Source organism: Rhineura floridana, chromosome 9, assembly GCF_030035675.1.
Source record: "Rhineura floridana isolate rRhiFlo1 chromosome 9, rRhiFlo1.hap2, whole genome shotgun sequence".
Lineage (NCBI taxonomy): Eukaryota > Metazoa > Chordata > Lepidosauria > Squamata > Rhineuridae > Rhineura > Rhineura floridana.
In genome coordinates this window covers 13512123-13530515 of record NC_084488.1, presented here as the reverse complement: position 1 = coordinate 13530515, position 18393 = coordinate 13512123, and the positions used below count along the sequence as shown (strand labels likewise).

At 40.6% G+C, this 18393-nt stretch overlaps 1 protein-coding gene across 1 annotated transcript in view; it reads left to right on the top strand.

Annotated features, from left to right (window-relative positions):
• The window catches only part of CCKAR (cholecystokinin A receptor), a 30099-nt gene extending 12178 nt beyond the window's left edge, over positions 1-17921 (top strand). The window contains exons 3-5 of the mRNA XM_061584700.1: positions 8538-8790; positions 10975-11102; positions 17392-17921. Of these exons, the coding sequence (XP_061440684.1) occupies positions 8538-8790; positions 10975-11102; positions 17392-17921 (911 nt within the window). The remainder of the gene's footprint in view (positions 1-8537; positions 8791-10974; positions 11103-17391) is intronic.
• The last annotated feature ends 472 nt before the right edge of the window (positions 17922-18393 follow it).

Genomic DNA, 18393 nt, shown 5'->3' with positions numbered 1-18393 from the left:
CTGCTCCCGACATCATATTGCTTCCCTTGCTGGTGCCTCTTTAATGCATGGGTTCCCTTCACAAGAGTAGTGGAACAGACACTAGCAGAATGTCAATGCAAAATGGGTTCTCTGAAGCTAGAAATTTTGCAAGCTGCTGTTATAAGGAATCTGATGGCTTTCAACAGTCATTTAAAAAACTATAGTGAGCGACACAGATGTAAAATGAAAATCAACAAAAAAGTTTTAGGATGGTTTAACTAGTTTTAACAAATAACGGCTCCAATTTTTAGTGGAACAATTTTTAGGTCTACACCACAGCACTAAGGGCCGCTTTTCAGATTACCATTTAACCATATCTATAAAGAAATGAGCATATTGCTTATGATGAATGCATGTGTGTCTACTTCACCACAAGTATGTGTGGCAAAACAGAGTTGTGTTCATTTATCATGTGGGATGATATACATGTGGTGTACCCCCCTTCTGCTCATAGAAGTGATGTATACATAGAAAACTACCATTTTAGATCATCCTAAAAAAACAACACCCTACCCAGCTCTCAGTTTTTGCCCACATATTGACAAGCTTTTATTAATATATTTGAGAACTAGAAACTTTGTGTTTTAGAAAAATAAATCACAGTAGATTTGTACTGGGCAGTATGTCATTAGATGCTAGACATCTGGATTCTGTGGTGTTAGATTCGATCATGGTTATGTAATTTGATTAGATCCTTGATTAAATGGCAGCCTCTGTTTGCTGTTTTGTTGATCCAGATTACTCCAGCGTTAACCATCAAAAATTCTGAAAATGCATAGCAAAAATGCTTTAACCCAAAAAAGGGGGATAAACATGGGCCTTCTAAAAAAATGTACTAAGAGTGAGTGACCTGTACCATTTAAGTGAGGCTGATTCCCTGCTGTAAACCTGGAGCAACAGTTATGAGTCTACAACGTTGCATCTTTGACTGATAATTTTCTGCTCTGTTAGATAAAGATTATAGCTGAATTACACAAGCATGCATCTGGAGAGTTACAGTTGTAAATCATAACAGCTGTCAAAACGACACTGACTCCTTTCTTATAATTAAGATGGAAAGGTTCATTTAATTTTGAAGGCCATTTCCAGAGTGTTGAAACCTCTAGATTATCTGTTCCAAAAATCAGGGAAAAACTTTATAATTGTTTAATGAATTTAATGAATGTAGTATTTTAAAAAGGGCTAAATGGCAAATGCTACTGTAATGTATTGGCCCTCCAGACTTGCCATACCAGCAACTGTTGAGTCAGCCCCAGTCAGCCCCTTCCTTCATGATACTTTTCAGCTACTACAGATTGAATCTTTACTATTCGCTATATTTGTTTCAAACGTTCTTAGTTTCTGATTAGCCCCTTTTGCCAGTCTGTACATAACACATTTCTTCCAGTTAAACAGCAGACAAACAATAGTGCAGATGTCTGAACTGGCTAATATTTTGTTTTTGCTGTGCTTTCGTGGTTTGTTTGTATATGTTTTTGTATTTTTATTATGATATATTGTATTTTATTTTGTTTGTTCACCGCCCTGAGAGCTATTTCGCTAAGGGCGGTATATAAATTGAAATAATAAAATAAAATAAATAATAAATAATACCACAAACAGTTTCTCTATATATTTCTTTCTTAATTCAGCATATATAATACGTATATAGTATTATATATAGTATAATATATAGTACATAGTGTCAAACAGTGTTTGGAGTAGGGGTGGGAACTAGGGTTGCCAGGTCCATGCCCTGAGACTGATCCTGTATCTTTAGGAGAAGAGAAAGTCAGCCAAGTGCAGGTGTTCTTGTAACTCTGTAATGGGAAAAACCACAAGGTGGAATTCTCCCTCCCCGCTCCACAAATTTGAAAGATACAGAAGACCTCTTGGAGGCTGAGCCTGGCAACCAAGAGGTCTTCTGTATCTTTAAAAGTTGTGCAGGGGGAAAGGAGAATTCCACCTTGTGGTTTTTCTCATTACAGAGTTGCAAGAACACCTGCACTTGGCTGACTTTCTCTTCTCCTAAAGATACAGGATCAGTCTCAGGCCAAGAACCTGCCAACCCTAGTGGGAACCCAGGCCTTCAAGGTTGTCCACCAGGCTGTTTTGGGTGAACCACGCCCACTTTTCCTATTCCTGATGTCATATGACATCAGGGGTGAGAAAGTTCAAGCTGGGAAAGTTCAAAAGAGGAATTCAAGGCACAGTTGCAAAGGAAAAATCTTCCTTTGCTGCCATGGGTTGAAGTTTCAGTCATCTGATGTCACATGATATCAGGTGATTGAAATGTAGGTGGTCCCACCCACCTGCCAAAATGGCCAATGGAAGGTTGGCCACTTCTGGATCTGGCTTTCTGGCTTCATACAGGTTCCTCAATCCTGCTCTACAACATTGGCAGCTTTGATAAAATTGATATGATGAGTAGATGACAACAATATCCATTGTTGGGCAAGGGCTGTGTTTTAGTGGTAGAGCATATACTTTGCATGCAAAAGGTCCCAGGTCTGATACTCACCATTTCCAGGTAGGGCTGGGAATGACTCTTCCTTGAAATCATTGAGAGCCTCTGCCAGTCAGTGTAGACAATACCAAACTAGATGGGCCAATTGTCTGACTCAGTATATATTCCTTTATTCCTATGAATTTTGAATTTCTCCAAGTCCAAATTAGAAATATGCTGCCTCATGTTTTTTTAATACATTATAATTCATTTAGGATTGTGTCTTAAATTCTGCAGCTTGATATAGAATACCTGGTAGCCTTTTTCTTCTTTCTCCCATTAAATTACAATATTCTATGATGCATTTTCCTGTTCATAACCACCACCTGTTCTTACAGAGTAATCCTAACCCCCTGATATGGTTGAAGTGGCCTTCTGTCAGCCTTGTCCTGTGACGGGGCTGTGCTGCCACAGAGGCCTGCACTGTGGCTATGAAGCTATCACTAAAGAGGGTTCCCACCAGAGATACCAATTGTAGGGCTGCAAAATGGAGCAGAACTTAGGTACCCATGGATCTGCTATATCCAAAGTTGCTTTATCCCCTTGAGAGGGGCCCATCAAAGCCTCTCAGCTGCACCACCCTGGAGCTAGTGCAGCAAAAATTATTAACAAATCCACCTCACTCCCATCTTCCACCCTGGCTGGCATGAGCAGCAGGGCTTGGGAGGCAGCCATTGAGCCACCACTCTTTTTCACCCTGAGCTCCCTGGCTGGGGTTAGAATTTTTCTGTTATTTATAGTAAACAGTTTATAATAATGCAAGAAATATGACATACGTGCTATGTCATGAGTGGTATGTAACTATCAGCAGCCGTGCATTCAGGGTTGTGGGTCCTAGTCTATGGAACTCCCTCCCAACTTATTTTAGACAGACATCCTCCTTGCTGAGCTTCAGGCACATGACAAAGACACATTAAGATAGGGTTCAATTTTATAATTACTTTTTATTGTTTTATTCTCTATAAGGGTTATTTTTATGTACACCTCTTAGAAATGCTAATAATTAAGTGGCATAAAAATGCCTAAAATAAATAAAAACAAATAATAAGACTACAGTATCAGACATACATCTCACTTACATGCTAATATATCCTGCAGGAAGCATCAAGTAAATATCTTAAAATTTTATCTAGTGGTATTTCCAATTGTTCCAGTTGTGTTGGTCCCAATATCTCAAATCCCATAGCTTTTCCATGCATATAACAGATGAAGAAATACATTTTTCTCTGTTGCTTCTTATGGGATTTATTGTTGCTGTTTAGACTTATTAGTTACTAGTTACCTAAAACATAACCATAAATACAATATACCTTGGGGGGGGGAAACATTCATATGAAACATTAACAGTTTCATACAACACCTACAATTCGTGAATATACATGTAGCACATACAAAAAAAGCAAACAAAACTCCATAACAACCAGAGAAAGCTTTGGCACCACTCTAACAAAAACAGCTGAATCCATCAAAGGCCTGTGAAAAAGAGTAAATCTTGACCTGGCACTAGGGTTGTCAGATCTCTGGTTTTCATCCGGAGACTCTGGATTTTTGGGGTTCTCTCCAGGTCTCCAGGTGAGTCACCTTAATCTCAGGACTCTCAGCTTTAATTTAAAAAAATATGTTTCTAGGTCGTCTGCTTCCTGAGATATACACCAAAACATCACTCCCCCCCCCGCAACTTCAGTTAAATGAGCTCGTAGCTGGCTGCTCTAATCCTGCCCTTTCATGCTTGTAGCCAATAAGTGAAGTCAGGGTTGTGATTGACAAGGTAGTAACTAGAGCCCTTTGCAAGTCAGAAAACTTCTATCATGTCTCCTCTGACCTGCCTTTTCTCTAAACTAAAAAGCCCTAAATACTGCAACCTTTCCTCATAAGGGAGTCGCTCCATACCCTTGATCATTCTGGTTGCCCTCTTCTGAACCTATTCCAACTCTATAATATCCTTCTTGAGATGAGGCGACCAGAATTGTACACAGTATTCCAAATGCAGCCACACCATAGATTTATACAACGGCATTATGATATCGGCTGTTTTATTTTCAATACCTTTCCTAATTATCTCTAGCATGGAATTTTCCTTTTTCACAGCTGCCACTCACTGGGTCGACATTTTCATCGTGCTGTCCACTACAACCCCAAGGTCTCTCTCTTGGTCGGTCACCTCCAGTTCAGACCCCATGGGCGTATATTAAGATTTTTTGCTCCAATACGCATAATTTTACACTTGTTTATACTGAATTGCATTTGCCATTTTTCCACCCATTCACTCAGTTTGGAGAGGTCTTTTTGGAGCTCTTCGCAATCCCTCTTTGTTTTAACAACCCTGAACAATTTAGTATCATCAGCAAACTTGGCCACTTCACTGCTCACTCCTAATTCTAAGTCATTAATGAACAAGTTGAAGAGTACAGGTCCCAATACCGATCCTTGAGGGAATCCACTTTCTACAGCCCTCCATTGGGAGAACTGTCCATTTATTCCTACTCTCTGCTTAATAATAATAATAATTTAATTTATGTGTCGCCTATCTGGCCAATGGCCACTCTAGGCGATGTACATCTCTGTTACAATAAAATACATCATAATAATACAATACAATGATAAAACTATAAAACTATAAACAATGACAGTTCAGAGTAATAGGCAATTTGTCATAGAGATTAACCCTCCCCGGAAGTCCCGAAGGCCTGTCTGAAAAGCCAGGTCTTCAAGGCCTGGCGGAATACATTCAGGGAAGGGGCATGCCGAAGATCATACGGGAGGGAGTTCCAGAGAGTGGGGGCCGCCACTGAGAATGCCCTCTCTCTCGTCCCCATCAACCTAGCTGTTTTAGTTGGCGGGACTGAGAGAAGGCCCTGTGTGGCTGATCTTGTCGGGCGGCATAATTGGTGGCGTTGGAGGCGCTCCATCAGATAAACTGGGCCGAGACCGTGTAGGGATTTAAAGGTTAATACCAACACCTTGAATTGGGCCCGGAAAACAACTGGAAGCCAGTGCAGATCGAATTCTGCTTCTTAACCAATTCCTTATCCACAAGAGGACCTCTCCTCTTATTCCATGACTGCTAAGGTTCCTCAGAAGTCTTTGGTGAGGTACCTTGTCAAAAACGTTTTGAAAGTCTAAGTACACAATGTCCACTGGATCATCTCTGTCTATATGCTTGTTGACACTCTCAAAGAATTCTAATAGGTTACTGAGACAGGACTTTCCCTTGCAGAAGCCATGATGGCTCTGCTGCAGCAAGGCTTGTTCTTCTATGTGCTTAGTTAATCTAGAAGCTAGCTGGCCTGCAATTTGTGGGATCCCCCCTGGATCCCTTTTTGAAGATTGGCGTTACATTTGCCACTTTCCAGTCCTCAGGCATGGAGGAGGACCTGAGGGACAAGTTACACATTTTAGTTAGCAGATCAGCAATTTCACATCTGAGTTCTTTGAGAACTCTCGGGTGGATGCCATCCAGGCCCGGTGATTTGTCAGTTTTTAAATTGTCTATTAAGCCTAGAACTTCCTCTCTCGTTACCACTATTTGTCTCAGTTCCTCAGAATCCCTTCCTGCAAATGTTAGTTCAGGTTCAGGGATCTGCCCTATATCTTCCACTGTGAAGACAGATGCACTTGCTTTTCTGGGAGTAAAGCTGCGATGCTAATCCCACATACCCAGAGAAAACTCCATTGAATTCAATAGGACTTACTTTTGAGTAGATATAGTTAGGCTTGTGCTGTAAATTCATGGGACTTTTGAGTAAATATAGCAAAGAATTGTGTTTGTGTTGTATATCGTTCCCCCACCAATCCTGTTTTTAAAGCAATTAGGCAGGGCTTACATAGGTATCACTGCTTTTATTATGCAGGAAACTAATACTGATTTTTTTAAAAAAATGTTGTGCAATGCCCAACTGGTTTTGACCATAAACTATTACATGGGATGTGTGTATTTTTACATCTCCAGTGTGTGTGTGTATATGGAGTCTTTCCAACAACTCTGTGACATAGGGTTGCAGACTGGAAACCAAGGCAGCTCACAATAAGAAGTAAATCTCTTTAAAATCTAATAACCATTAAAAAGTATAAACAGTTGCAAAATAGCATAAAGTGGCAAGATTCTGAATTTTGAGTTGCATGAATGAAGTTGCTTATCACTTGCAGCTGAAGTTCTGTAAGCCCCATCGAATACATTGGGACTTGCTTCTGAGTAAACAAAAATAGGATTGCACTATAAATATCTTTACAGGTTGTGTAAATAGTAAACATATTTGATAGTCATGCTTATATAAATATTTCTTCATACTATGTCCCGATAAGTATCTGATTTCACACTATGGTATTACTTCCTCTACATTTTCAGTGTGCCCTTTTTTCCTTGGGATGTTCATTGTTCCCTTCTGTTTTCATCCTGAGGGGCACATTAGGCTAAGAGACAGTGAGAAGTCCATGGTCACCCAGTAAACGTTATAGATGATTTCCATTAAAAAAAATAATTAAAACTATTTACATGCAAGCAAAGTTTATTAAGTAGATGCACACAATATGTTTAAAGCACATCCAACTTGCATTTAAAGCACATGTCTTCCCCTAAAGAATCCTGGGAAGTGTAGTTTCCTTCTCACAGTTATAGCTCCCACCACCCTTAAACTACAGTTCCCATGATTCTGTGGTGTGATTTATGTGCTTCAAATATGTTTTGAATGTGCTTTAAATGAATGGTGTGGATCTGCAATAGGTATGATGTGCATTCATTAGTGAATTGAAAAGAACCATTTTAAAAGATATTTTTTTAAACAGGAAGGGTTATAGCTCAGTGGTAAGGCATATGCTTTGCACGCAAAGGTCCAAAATTCAATTTCTGGAAAAGACTATTGCCTGGAATCCTGGAGAGCCAATGCTAGTCCATATCATCAGTACTTAGCTAGATGGCACCAAATGGCCTGAGAGGTATAAGGCAGATTCCTTTGTTCCTAAAAATGGAAAGAGACCCAGAGGCTCAGAAATTTATTAATATATTTTAATTACAACATTTATATACCATTTTATTGTAAAAAATCTCAAAGCAGTTTACAGAAAGAATGAAAACAATAAAATTATTGGTAAAACAGTTAAAGACAGGTATTTAAAAATATTCAAAATAATAAAACCAACAAGTTAAAAATAGATTTAAAAAATATGAGCTTCTACATGCCTGGGTAGGCTTGCCTAAACAAAAATGTTTTTATCAGGTGCCAAAAAGAGTACAATGAAGGCACCTGCTAATGTCAATAGGCAGGGAGTTCCAAAGTGTAGGTGCTGCCACACTAAAGGACTGAGAGGAACAAGTACTGCAGCCCTTCAGGGACATCCATCTTTACTCCTGAGTGCTCCCATCTAACATTTCCATAACAGTAGGCTCCTTTCTTCCTACAATGGCCTTCTGGTGACTGGTGACCTGAGGGCACGTAAACCCTTTTTGCCAGAAGCAAGTTGGCTAGACTAAATGTTCCCAACCCAGGCTTCATCTTTTAGCTAAGATTTCTGTCTTAATTTCCAATCAGAGAATTTTTTTTTGCTTGAATTGTATGTTCCAAGCAACTGTGGTTGATGCTTAACGTATCATGCTTAATGACATCACTCAGACCCGCCCCATGATATCACTTGGGCCCACCCCCAATATCTCAGGGTTTGGGATGCTTCTGACCTGGCAACCCAACATGGCACTGAAAATATTTCAGTGAAGGTGCCAGGCAGAGCTCACTGGGGGGGGGGGAGGAATGCCAGGGCATAGCCTCTGCCTCTCACTGATTTTAATGAGAATTCAGCCTCAAAAGTCTAATCTGTTGGGAACCACTAAGTCCAGCCATAGGGGCCTAGATTGTCCTTTATTCTGGAGACGGAATGGCCCCATAAAGTTGCTGTTGCCTGGCAGCAAATATGTGGATTGTGATGGTCCTAGTTATTACTGGCCTCATTCCCATCATTGACCAAGATTCAGCAACTGCCTAAAACAAGAAACAACCATTTACTCTCTCTGCTTTCTCTCTCCCCTCCCTCATATGCCTAGGTGTCTCAGTCAGCGTATCAACGTTCAGTCTGGTTGCAATATCTTTAGAAAGATATGGTGCTATTTGCAAACCATTGCAGTCTCGGGTCTGGCAGACAAAATCGCATGCCTTGAAAGTGATTGCCGCAACATGGTGCCTCTCCTTTACCATCATGACTCCATATCCAATTTACAGCAAGTTGAAACCACTCTACAACAGCACAGCAAACATGTGTCGCATTGATTGGCCAAGCAACGTGATAGAGCAAACTTGGTAAGAACAGGCTGACATATATACATAAGTATAGCTAGCAATTGCTTGGAAATGGCAATAGATGGTATTAAAGTAGTTACATTTTAATCTGTCAAAATATATACAGCCCAGTCATTTAGCCTGTCAGTGGGGAAAGTAAGTACAACATCTAAGGGCTTATTGCTGCCAATTATAAACCTGATGAATAAATAGATTGCATTAGACATTGGTCATGTTAAAGTAACTCCATAATCAGGGGTTTATAAATAAAACAAATTTATCTATTTAAAATATTTTAAAATATTCTCCCATGGATTCCAGGGCAGTTTACAATATGCACAATCCAATCCTTCCTGCTTACATACCTCTCAGAGTTGCACATGTGGAAAAGAAACCCTGTAGGGATCAACTGAGCTGTTTTCCCTTCCTCCCCCTTCCTACTGGACTGGTACGCAAACACTGCAATGTATCAGCCATTGCATGCCTTCCATATGCAGATCCAACTGACTCGCTCTTTGCCAGGGCCAAGTGAACAGACTAATGGTTTGGACACAGGTTGCCTTCATGCACAGCTCTGAGATGGAGCAGACCCTCTGATGTACGTATGGGAGGTATATAAGGATCTCCTACTGCAGATAATTGCTAGCATGCAGCAATACATGCAAGGGTTGTGGATAAAGGAAAACAGAGATCAAAAGGCTCCATTAAACCATAAGGATCCCTTTCCACATGTGCACTTCAAGGAGTTACATGTGTAGGAGAATCTGGATCTCATGTCCATATTTGTTTTGTACCTGTTAATAGGAATGCCACATCAGTTTCCCATGGAACAATTCAAAATCCACAGCAATGTTCAAAGGCCGAGTGACTTGGCCAGAGATAGACGTGCTCCTGAGAAATAAAGAGGCACATGAGTTCCATGATCACACAGCCTCTTCAAAGGGTGGCCTGGTTATTAAACGCAACGGTGAAAAACAAGTCACTAATGTCTAATCATTATTAGAGACCTTTATTATTTGCTTCAGCAATTTCAGAATTCAGACAAACAAAATAGTGAATTCTACACAGGCACCTGTGTTCATCTGTTTTAGGAAAACAGAGAATGGTGACACCTTAAAGACTAACCATTTTATTGCAGCATAAGCATTCAAGGAAAGAAGCCCATTTTTTATTCACAGCAAAGGGCAGTATGAATAGAAAGGGGTTGTGGGGCTGCACTTCTGCCCCTGTCCTGGACAACACACAGTGCCCGTTAGTCCTGCGACAACCATTCATGCACTAGCACAGATGTCTTTTATCATGTATTGTGTAGAGTAGACCTCTATGTGCTGAGACTTCCTTGGATCATGGAACCCTGGTTTAGGATCCAGGACCTGTAAAGGTCTACATGAGTAGACTTTCTTGCCTTAGACATTGCCACATATTGGCAGAGGCAAGGCCCCACAGCCCTTTCTACCCACATGGACACACAAAATGCATGGAAGAAAATTATGTGTATGACACTAGTATTTACAAACATGCATCTGTACTCATGGAATTTGCACTTTACATTTTCAATGACACATCCTAGGTGTAAACTGGGGTGACGGTGGGGGACAGAGAGAGAATGCATGACTTGACTCTGCCATTCATAGAAGCATAGAGTTGGAAGGGGCCTATAAAGCCACTGAGTCCAACCCCCTGCTCAATGCAGGAACCCAACTAAAGCATACCTGATCGGTGGTTGTCCAGCTGCCTCTTGAAGGCCTCCAGTGTAGGAGAGCCCACCACCTCCCAAGGTAATTGGTTCCATTCCACTTTCAGTTCTCAACAAAAGTGCTATCCATCTCCAGTGTCAGGGAGTTTGAGAATTAATGAACTACACACTGACTTGAGCAACTAATGAAATAAAGTAAAAGGGGTGAGATTCAGACAACCTTCTGAAAATACAATACCCCCAACACATACACCCCTCTCCAGGTTTCAGAATACCATGGGAAATCTCACAGGTGATACTAGCACCATAACTTTCTTTTCCACTGTGAACCATAATAATAATCATTACACTAGTTTGTTGTTTTTTTAACAAAAAAACTCATATCAGGTGAAGAAGAGGAGGCAATTCCCTGAGAATCAGCCTTAGTTCATTTCTGAGATGAGAAAGAGGCTGGTGAGAATATTTAACCTTTTCTCGGCTGGTCTAAGTGTCTCTTGTGGCTTCTGCAGGTACATCTTCCAGCTGCTCATTCTTTTCCTTATCCCAGGAATTGTAATGACGATTGCATATGGCTTAATCTCCTTGGAGCTCTACAGAGGAATAAAATTTGATGTCAGTCAGAGAAAGTCTTCACGAGGTAATCTTCATGATTGAACACATTCTCTTTCTTTCACTCTTAATGGTTTCAGATGTGAAAGTGGGATCAGCAGATGTTTTTCTTGATAAAAAGCTACAAGAGAGCAGATTTCAGAAATTTTAATCTCACAAATGTCTCTGGCTTAAAATCCACAGGAGTTTGTAAAATAAATAAATAAATGATTGCATCCATTATTCCTAATGTGTGTGTATGTGTGTCTGCGCAATTGTGTTTTTTCCCCTCTGATATTTTTATTAACAAGAATAGACACAACTTACAAATGAAATTACAACTGCATTCAGAGACGAGCGATAGAACTAGACATTTTAAAAAAATAGAAACATAGAAAGCTGCCTTATCCTGAGTCAGACCACTGGTTCATCCAGCCTAATATTGTTGACACAGGCTGGCAGTGGCTCTCCCCATTAGAACCCTCTCTTTACAATGCATCTATAATTCATAAACATATAATATTCTTACCTGGACAGCAGGGGACAACAATTAATGGGGCACAGTTATAAGGCATTATGTTTCAAAACATCCTAAAAACAAAGACTAGAGTTACTCTAGCTTACCCCAGCAATAATGAGAGGTGATTCTAATCAGGGGCCCTCCAGAATGGTGTTTTAATGCAGGTGTATTCAGTAACATGTGCTTGACACAATAATAGTGCATTGGTGGTAGATTATTCTGCTTTATTAATTGTTCTGTGATGCTTCCCCAATGCTACCCTATTACTGCTGTTCAGAGGGCTTGTTGTTGTCGTTCTGTGCCTTCAAGTCAATTACGACTTATAGCAACCCTACGAATCAGCGACCTCCAATAGCATCTGTCATGGACCACCCTGTTCAGATCTTGTAAGTTCAGGGCTGTGGCTTCCGTTGTGGAATCAATCCATCTCTTGTTTGGCCTTCCTCTTTTTCTACTCCCTTCTGTTTTTCCCAGCATTATTGTCTCTTCTAGTGAATCATGTCTTCTTATTATGTGTCCAAAATATGATAACCTCAGTTTCATCATTTTGGCTTCTAATGATAGTTCTGGTTTAATTTGTTCTAACATCCAATTATTTGTCTTTTTCGCGGTCCATGGTATGCACAAAGCTCTCCTCCTACACATTTCAAATGAGTTGGTTTTGCTCTTATCTGTTTTTTTCACTGTCCAACTTTCACATCCATACATAGAGATCAGGAATACCATGGTCTCAGTGATCCTGACTTTAGTGTTCAGATACATCTTTGTATTTGAGGACCTTTTCTAGTTCTCATAGCTGCCCTCCCCAGTCCTAGCCTTCTGATTTCTTGACTATTGTCTCCATTTTGGTTAATGACTGTGCCAAGGTATTGATCATCCTTGACAAGTTCAATGTCCTCATTGTCAACTTTAAAGTTACATAAATCTTTTGTTGTCATTCTTGACGTTCAGCTGTAGTCTTGCTTTTGTGCTTTCCTCTTTAACTTTCAACAGCATTGGTTTCAAACCATTACTGGTTTCTGCAGGGCTGGCCCTAGGCATGCCAGGGGCCCTGGGCAACAGCTTGCCCTGGTCCCTGGTGTGTGCGCGTGCGCATGCCTCCACTCCCCCACATGCCTCCACCTACCTCTCTCTTGTCTTTTAGCATTGCCATTAACCAAGATGGTGGCCACAGTTTCCCTAAGGGGATGAAGCCTCCACCACCATCTTGGTTGATGGCACACACGCGCATCTCTGCCATCAACCAAGATGGCGGCAGGGGCTTCAGCACCTTAGGGAAACCTCGGCCACCATATTCATTAAGGGCAATGCTAAAAGCAGGAGACAGGTAGGTGGGGTGAGGGAATGGCAGGCAGGCGGAAGCTCCTGCCCTGTGATCCGCAGCAGCAATCCTACCACGGATCGCGGAAGGGGAGCGGAAGGGCGCCTCAGGAGCCCCTGTAGCCCCAGGGGCCCTCAGCCAGGGCCCCACCTGGCCGCCCTTTAGAACCAGACCTGGGTTTCTGCTAGTAGTATGGTATCATTCGGATATCTTAAATTATTGATATTTATCCCTCCAATTTTCCCACTTCATCTTGGTCCAATCCCACTTTCCGTATGATATGTTCTGCATATAGATTTAACAAATAGGATGATAAAATACTCCCGTCTCACACTCTTTCCGATTGGAAACCAATCGGTTTCTCCATATTCTGTCCTTACAATAGCCTCTTGTTCAGAGTATAGGTTGTGCATCAGGACAATCAGATGCTGTGGCACCCGCATTTCTTTTAAAGCATTCCATAGCTTTTCATGATCTACACAATCAAAGGCTTTGCTGTAATCTATCAAGCACAGGGTGATTTTCTTCTGAAATTCCTTGCTGCATTCCATTATCCAGCATACGTTTGTGATATGATCTTTGGTACCTCTTCCTTTTCTAAATCCAGCTTGGACATCTGGCATTTCTCGGTCCATATATGGTAAGAGCCTTTGTTGTAGAATCTTGAGCATTACTTTACTTGCATGGGATATTAAGGCAATAGTTCGATAATTCCTGCATTCCCTGGGTTCGCCTTTCTTTGGAATTGGGATATATGTTGAACGCTTCCAGTCTGTGGGGCATGTTTTATTTTCCATATTTGTTGACAAATTTGTCAATATTTGAACAGATTCAGTCTCAGTAACTTGTAGCAACTCTATTGGTATGTCATCTGTTCCTGGTGATTTGTTTCTTCTACGTATTTTTAGAGCAGCTTTCACCTCACATTCTAAAATTTCTGGTTCTTCATCATATGGTTCCTCCATGAATTAATCTGTCATCCTTGCATATCTTTTATAGACTTCTCCATTATATTACTTCCATCTTCCTTTTATTTCATCTTCGTCACTCAGTGTGTTCCCCTGTTGTTTATTCAACATCCCTACTCTTGGTTTAAATTTCCCTTTAATTTCTCTAACCTTTCGGAATAGGGCTCTTGTTCTTCCCTTTTTGTTGTCCTGTTTCTATTGTATTGTAATAGAATAACTATTGTAACTATTTGTCCCTACTTACTAGGTGCTGTATTATTGCATTTAGGGTTCTGACCCTGTTTCTATCTCCTTTTGCTTTTGCTTTCCTTCTTTCTTTAACCATTTTAAGGGTTTTGTCAGTCATCCATTGAGATCTTTCTTTTTAACTAGAGGTATTGTCTTTTTGCATTCTTCCCTGATAATGTCTCTGACTTCACTCCATAGTTCTTCTGGTTCTCTGTCAACTAAGTTTAAAGCCTTAAATCTGTTCCTTATTTGAACTTTACATTCTTCTGGGATGTTATTTAAATTGTATTTTGGCATTATGATCGCTTTGTTCTTCTTCTTTAGCTTTACTCTGATTTTCAATATGACCAGTTCATGATCTGTACTGCAGTCTGCTCCTGGTCTTGTTTTCACAGACAGTATGGAACTTCTCCATCTTCTGCTACCGATTATATAATCAATTGTATTCCTATATTGACCATTTGGTGATGTCCACGTGTACTGTTGCCTTTTCGGTTGCTCAAAAAATATGTTTGCTAGAAATAAATTATTGGGTTTGCAGAATTCAGTATGTCTTTCACCTCCTTCATTTCTATCTCCTAAGCCCAATTTCCCCACAATTTCTAGTTCTTCTCTGTTCCCTACTTTTGCATTCCAGTTCCCCATGATTATTAGAACATTTTGTTTTGGTGTGTGATCAATTTTTTCCTGTACTTCTGTGTAAAATCTCTCCAATTCCTCTTCTTCTTTGTTTGCCGTTGGAGCATAGACTTGGATGATGGTTATGTTAATAGGCGTCCCGTTTAATCTCATTGATATAACTCGCTCAGACCTTGCGTTGTAGCTCCTAATTGCTCTTGTTTATTTATTTTGCCCTTTTGCTACATCCCTTCTCATTATTAAAGCAACCCTGTTTCTTCTTAATTTCTCATTTCCTGCATAAAATATTTTGTAGGTGTCTGATTTAAAATGTGTCATTCCCGTCCATTTTTATTCACTCATGCCAAATATTGTAATGTTGATGCTTTCCATTTCTTGCTTGACAATTTCAAACTTTCCCTGGTTCTCACATTCCACTTTCCTATTGTGTATTTCATACAACTCTGGACTCTCCTTTTGCATCTGTGTGCATCAGCCTCTGGGCTTCCTTTCGGCTTTGACCCAGTGGCGTCATTAGTCACAGTGCTACTTGTCCTTGTCCTTTGTTCTTCCCCAGTAGCTCAGTGAGTGCCTTCTGACCTGGAGGTCTCATCTTCCAGCACTATCTCGTGTTGCATTTTGGATACTCTGTTCATAGAGTTTTCATGGTAAGAGGTATTCAGACGTGGGTTACCATTGCCTTACTTTGAGTTTGGATGCATCTTAGTCTAGTGTCTCAGCTTTGACCATTCCACCTTGGGTGCCCCTGCTAGGAGTCTAGCCTCTTGGTCTAAACTCCTGACGGCATTGCTGTCAGCTTCTTCGAGACTCTCAAACCTCCTCACCATGTTAAGGTGTGCATCCTAGAGAAGGTCAGAGGAGCTATGGCACGACAAAAGTAGGACAAACCCCCTCCCCTGAAGATTTGTGGTGTGCAAAGTTACTGGATATCAGCAGGACGTTACATGATATGCACTGATTGGAAATGAAGCAGTATGACAGCCCCAAAACTTTTGTAGGTGCAAATAGTATTGAAATCAGGAATGCATATTACCACTCCGATAAAATTATTAGCACAAGCTATCATGAATGCAGAACAAAAAGGACATCTGGAAGAGCCCTCAGTTAATGCCTAATTGGAATGGATTTATCAATAGCAAGAATTAAAGAGAAAGAACATCCCATGGCTGGAATCATTATCCTGTTGGGGGGGAGGGATTATTACAAGCCAATTCAATAATATGCAGCACTGAAACTTCACAAGAGCCACATCTCTATTAGCTTCAGATTAAATTATCTCCTTACTAAGTAATCTTACTGGAGTCCCAGAGGCTCTGTAAAACGATTTCCTGTTGGAAAAGTACCTTGCTTTTACAGTAGTATACAACAGAACAGTAGACCTTCCAAAGAAGGAAATGTTTTCTAGTATACTAAATTAGTCTGGTGGGCTCAAAATTGCACTGATATTAGGTCCAAATGCACTAGCTAGCAATGGCCCTAGCTATGTAATCCTTGTGTGTATTGTTTCTCAGGCTAAAGGCTGTGTTATTATGCAGTTAATCTTCAGAAATTGAGGGCTCTATATAGGAACATTTTGTATGAAAAGTTACTTTCATTGCATTATCAAGCACTGTAATGTCATTTCCTAGTGTTGATATCTCCATTTATGCTAAATTCATTTTTTAATTTAATTGACAATTTACATCTCTAAGTATTGGGCTTAAATTATACTGTTGGTTTCAGTTTTACAGAACCGAGTAATATTTTCATAAGGATCCAGGAAAAGGAGGAGGAAAGGCAGCTAGATTAATTGCTCCAAATTACCAGAATGCTACCAAGTAATACCCTTAGGTCAAAGTAAAGATATTGTATGTGCAAAAATATTTTGAACCATAAGTTTTGGCTCACTGTCTTTATTTTATTTATTGTTTATTTAGAATATTTATCCCCCAACTACTAACCAATTGTGAGCCAGTGTGGTGTAGTGGTTAAGGTGTTGGACTATGACCTGGGAGACCAGGGTTTGAATCCCCACATAGCCATGAAGCTCACTGGCTGACCTTGGGCCAGTCACTGCCTCTCAGCCTCATGAAAACCCTACTCATAGGGTCACCATAAGTTGGAATCAACTTGAAGGCAGTATATTTACATTACTAACCAATTAGGCATTAAGTTCTTGGGGTACCTTAAAACATATTTAGAAAGTAATTAATAGGCAGGAATTATTAGGAAAGAGAAAAGGTATACATTAAGTTCACCTGCCCCTCCTCCATTCCTCAGATGTTCTAGCTGCCACTCTGTTGCTGAATCTCTGGGCTACAGCCCCAGAGGAAACTACCAGCTCAGAAATGGCTCAGACAGTATACTAGAAAACTGCCCCACCAACTGAGGGTAATTTTTACTCTTACACACTCTAAAGGTAACCTTTCGGGGGGCAAGACTGAAGCATGCCTCTAATTTCAGTTGAGAAAAGTGTGTGTCTAGTTTATCACAAGCTGAGAAACACCACACCCATCTGATCTCACACACTGGCCAACATGCATTTTTGCACATTTTAATGCCTATCTTTGTGCAACATTATGCTGGATTTTGTGCCCTCACAACATTTTTATAAGTTGGAAAAGCTTTGTTCAGGCATGTTCATATACACAGTTATGTGATCACATTTCCTCTGTCTGTACAGAAAGGAAATCTAGCACCAGCAGCAAATACGAAGATGGTGATGGATGCTATCTGCAAAAAGGCAAAAAGAAGAAAAAGATGCCACTTCAACAGCTTTCGGCAAAAAGCAGCAGCACCAAAATTGAACGGCCTAGAAGCAATTGCTCAACTGCTAACTTAACAGCCAAGAAGCTGGTCATCCGAATGCTGATAGTGATTGTGATCTTGTTTTTCATTTGCTGGACTCCAGTTTTCAGTGTCAATACTTGGCGTGCATTTGACGCAGAATTGGCAAAACTGCTTCTGACAGGAGCCCCCATCTCTTTCATACATTTGCTCTCCTACACATCTGCCTGTGTGAATCCCATCATCTACTGCTTCATGTACAAGCGCTTCCGCAAGGGTTTTCTGGTGACTTTCACCTGCTGTACCAAGCAAAAACTTCCAGTGGTCAGAGCAGAGATTGCAGAGGAGGAGGAGGAAGGGAAGACCACAGGAGCAACGCTTTCCAGGTACTCTTACATGCACATGAATGCACCTGCTCCCCCATGAACATGCCCAGGTGGGGAAGGGGGGGAATCAAATACTTTATCTCCTGTCATTTTTACTTGTGTCTAAACCATCTCCCATGGCTTTGTGGGAACATACTTCAGTAAAGTGAGAAAGTGTGTAGGAGTAGGAAGATGAGCAATACAAAAATTTATCACAGGTCTCCCATCGGACAGAAACACATTTTAGCATTGAATTTCAAAGTTAGATAGAAGATATCTCAGGTAGAAAGGGTCCGTTAAGTTAGCCCTAAAGCCGAGGTTCCCAACTTTTCTGGTTCTAGCAGCCCATTTGAAAACATGAGAAACTGCTGTAGGAACCACCAAAAATGGCTGTCATAGGAGAGCCTGCCTAGTCACAAAATGGCTGCCAAGGGAACCTGCCTTGTCACAAAGGATAAATAACTTCCCAAGAAAGGGAGTACAACAAGACAGAAGCTGGGTTTGAGCCCCCATTACTAAACCACATGTTTGCC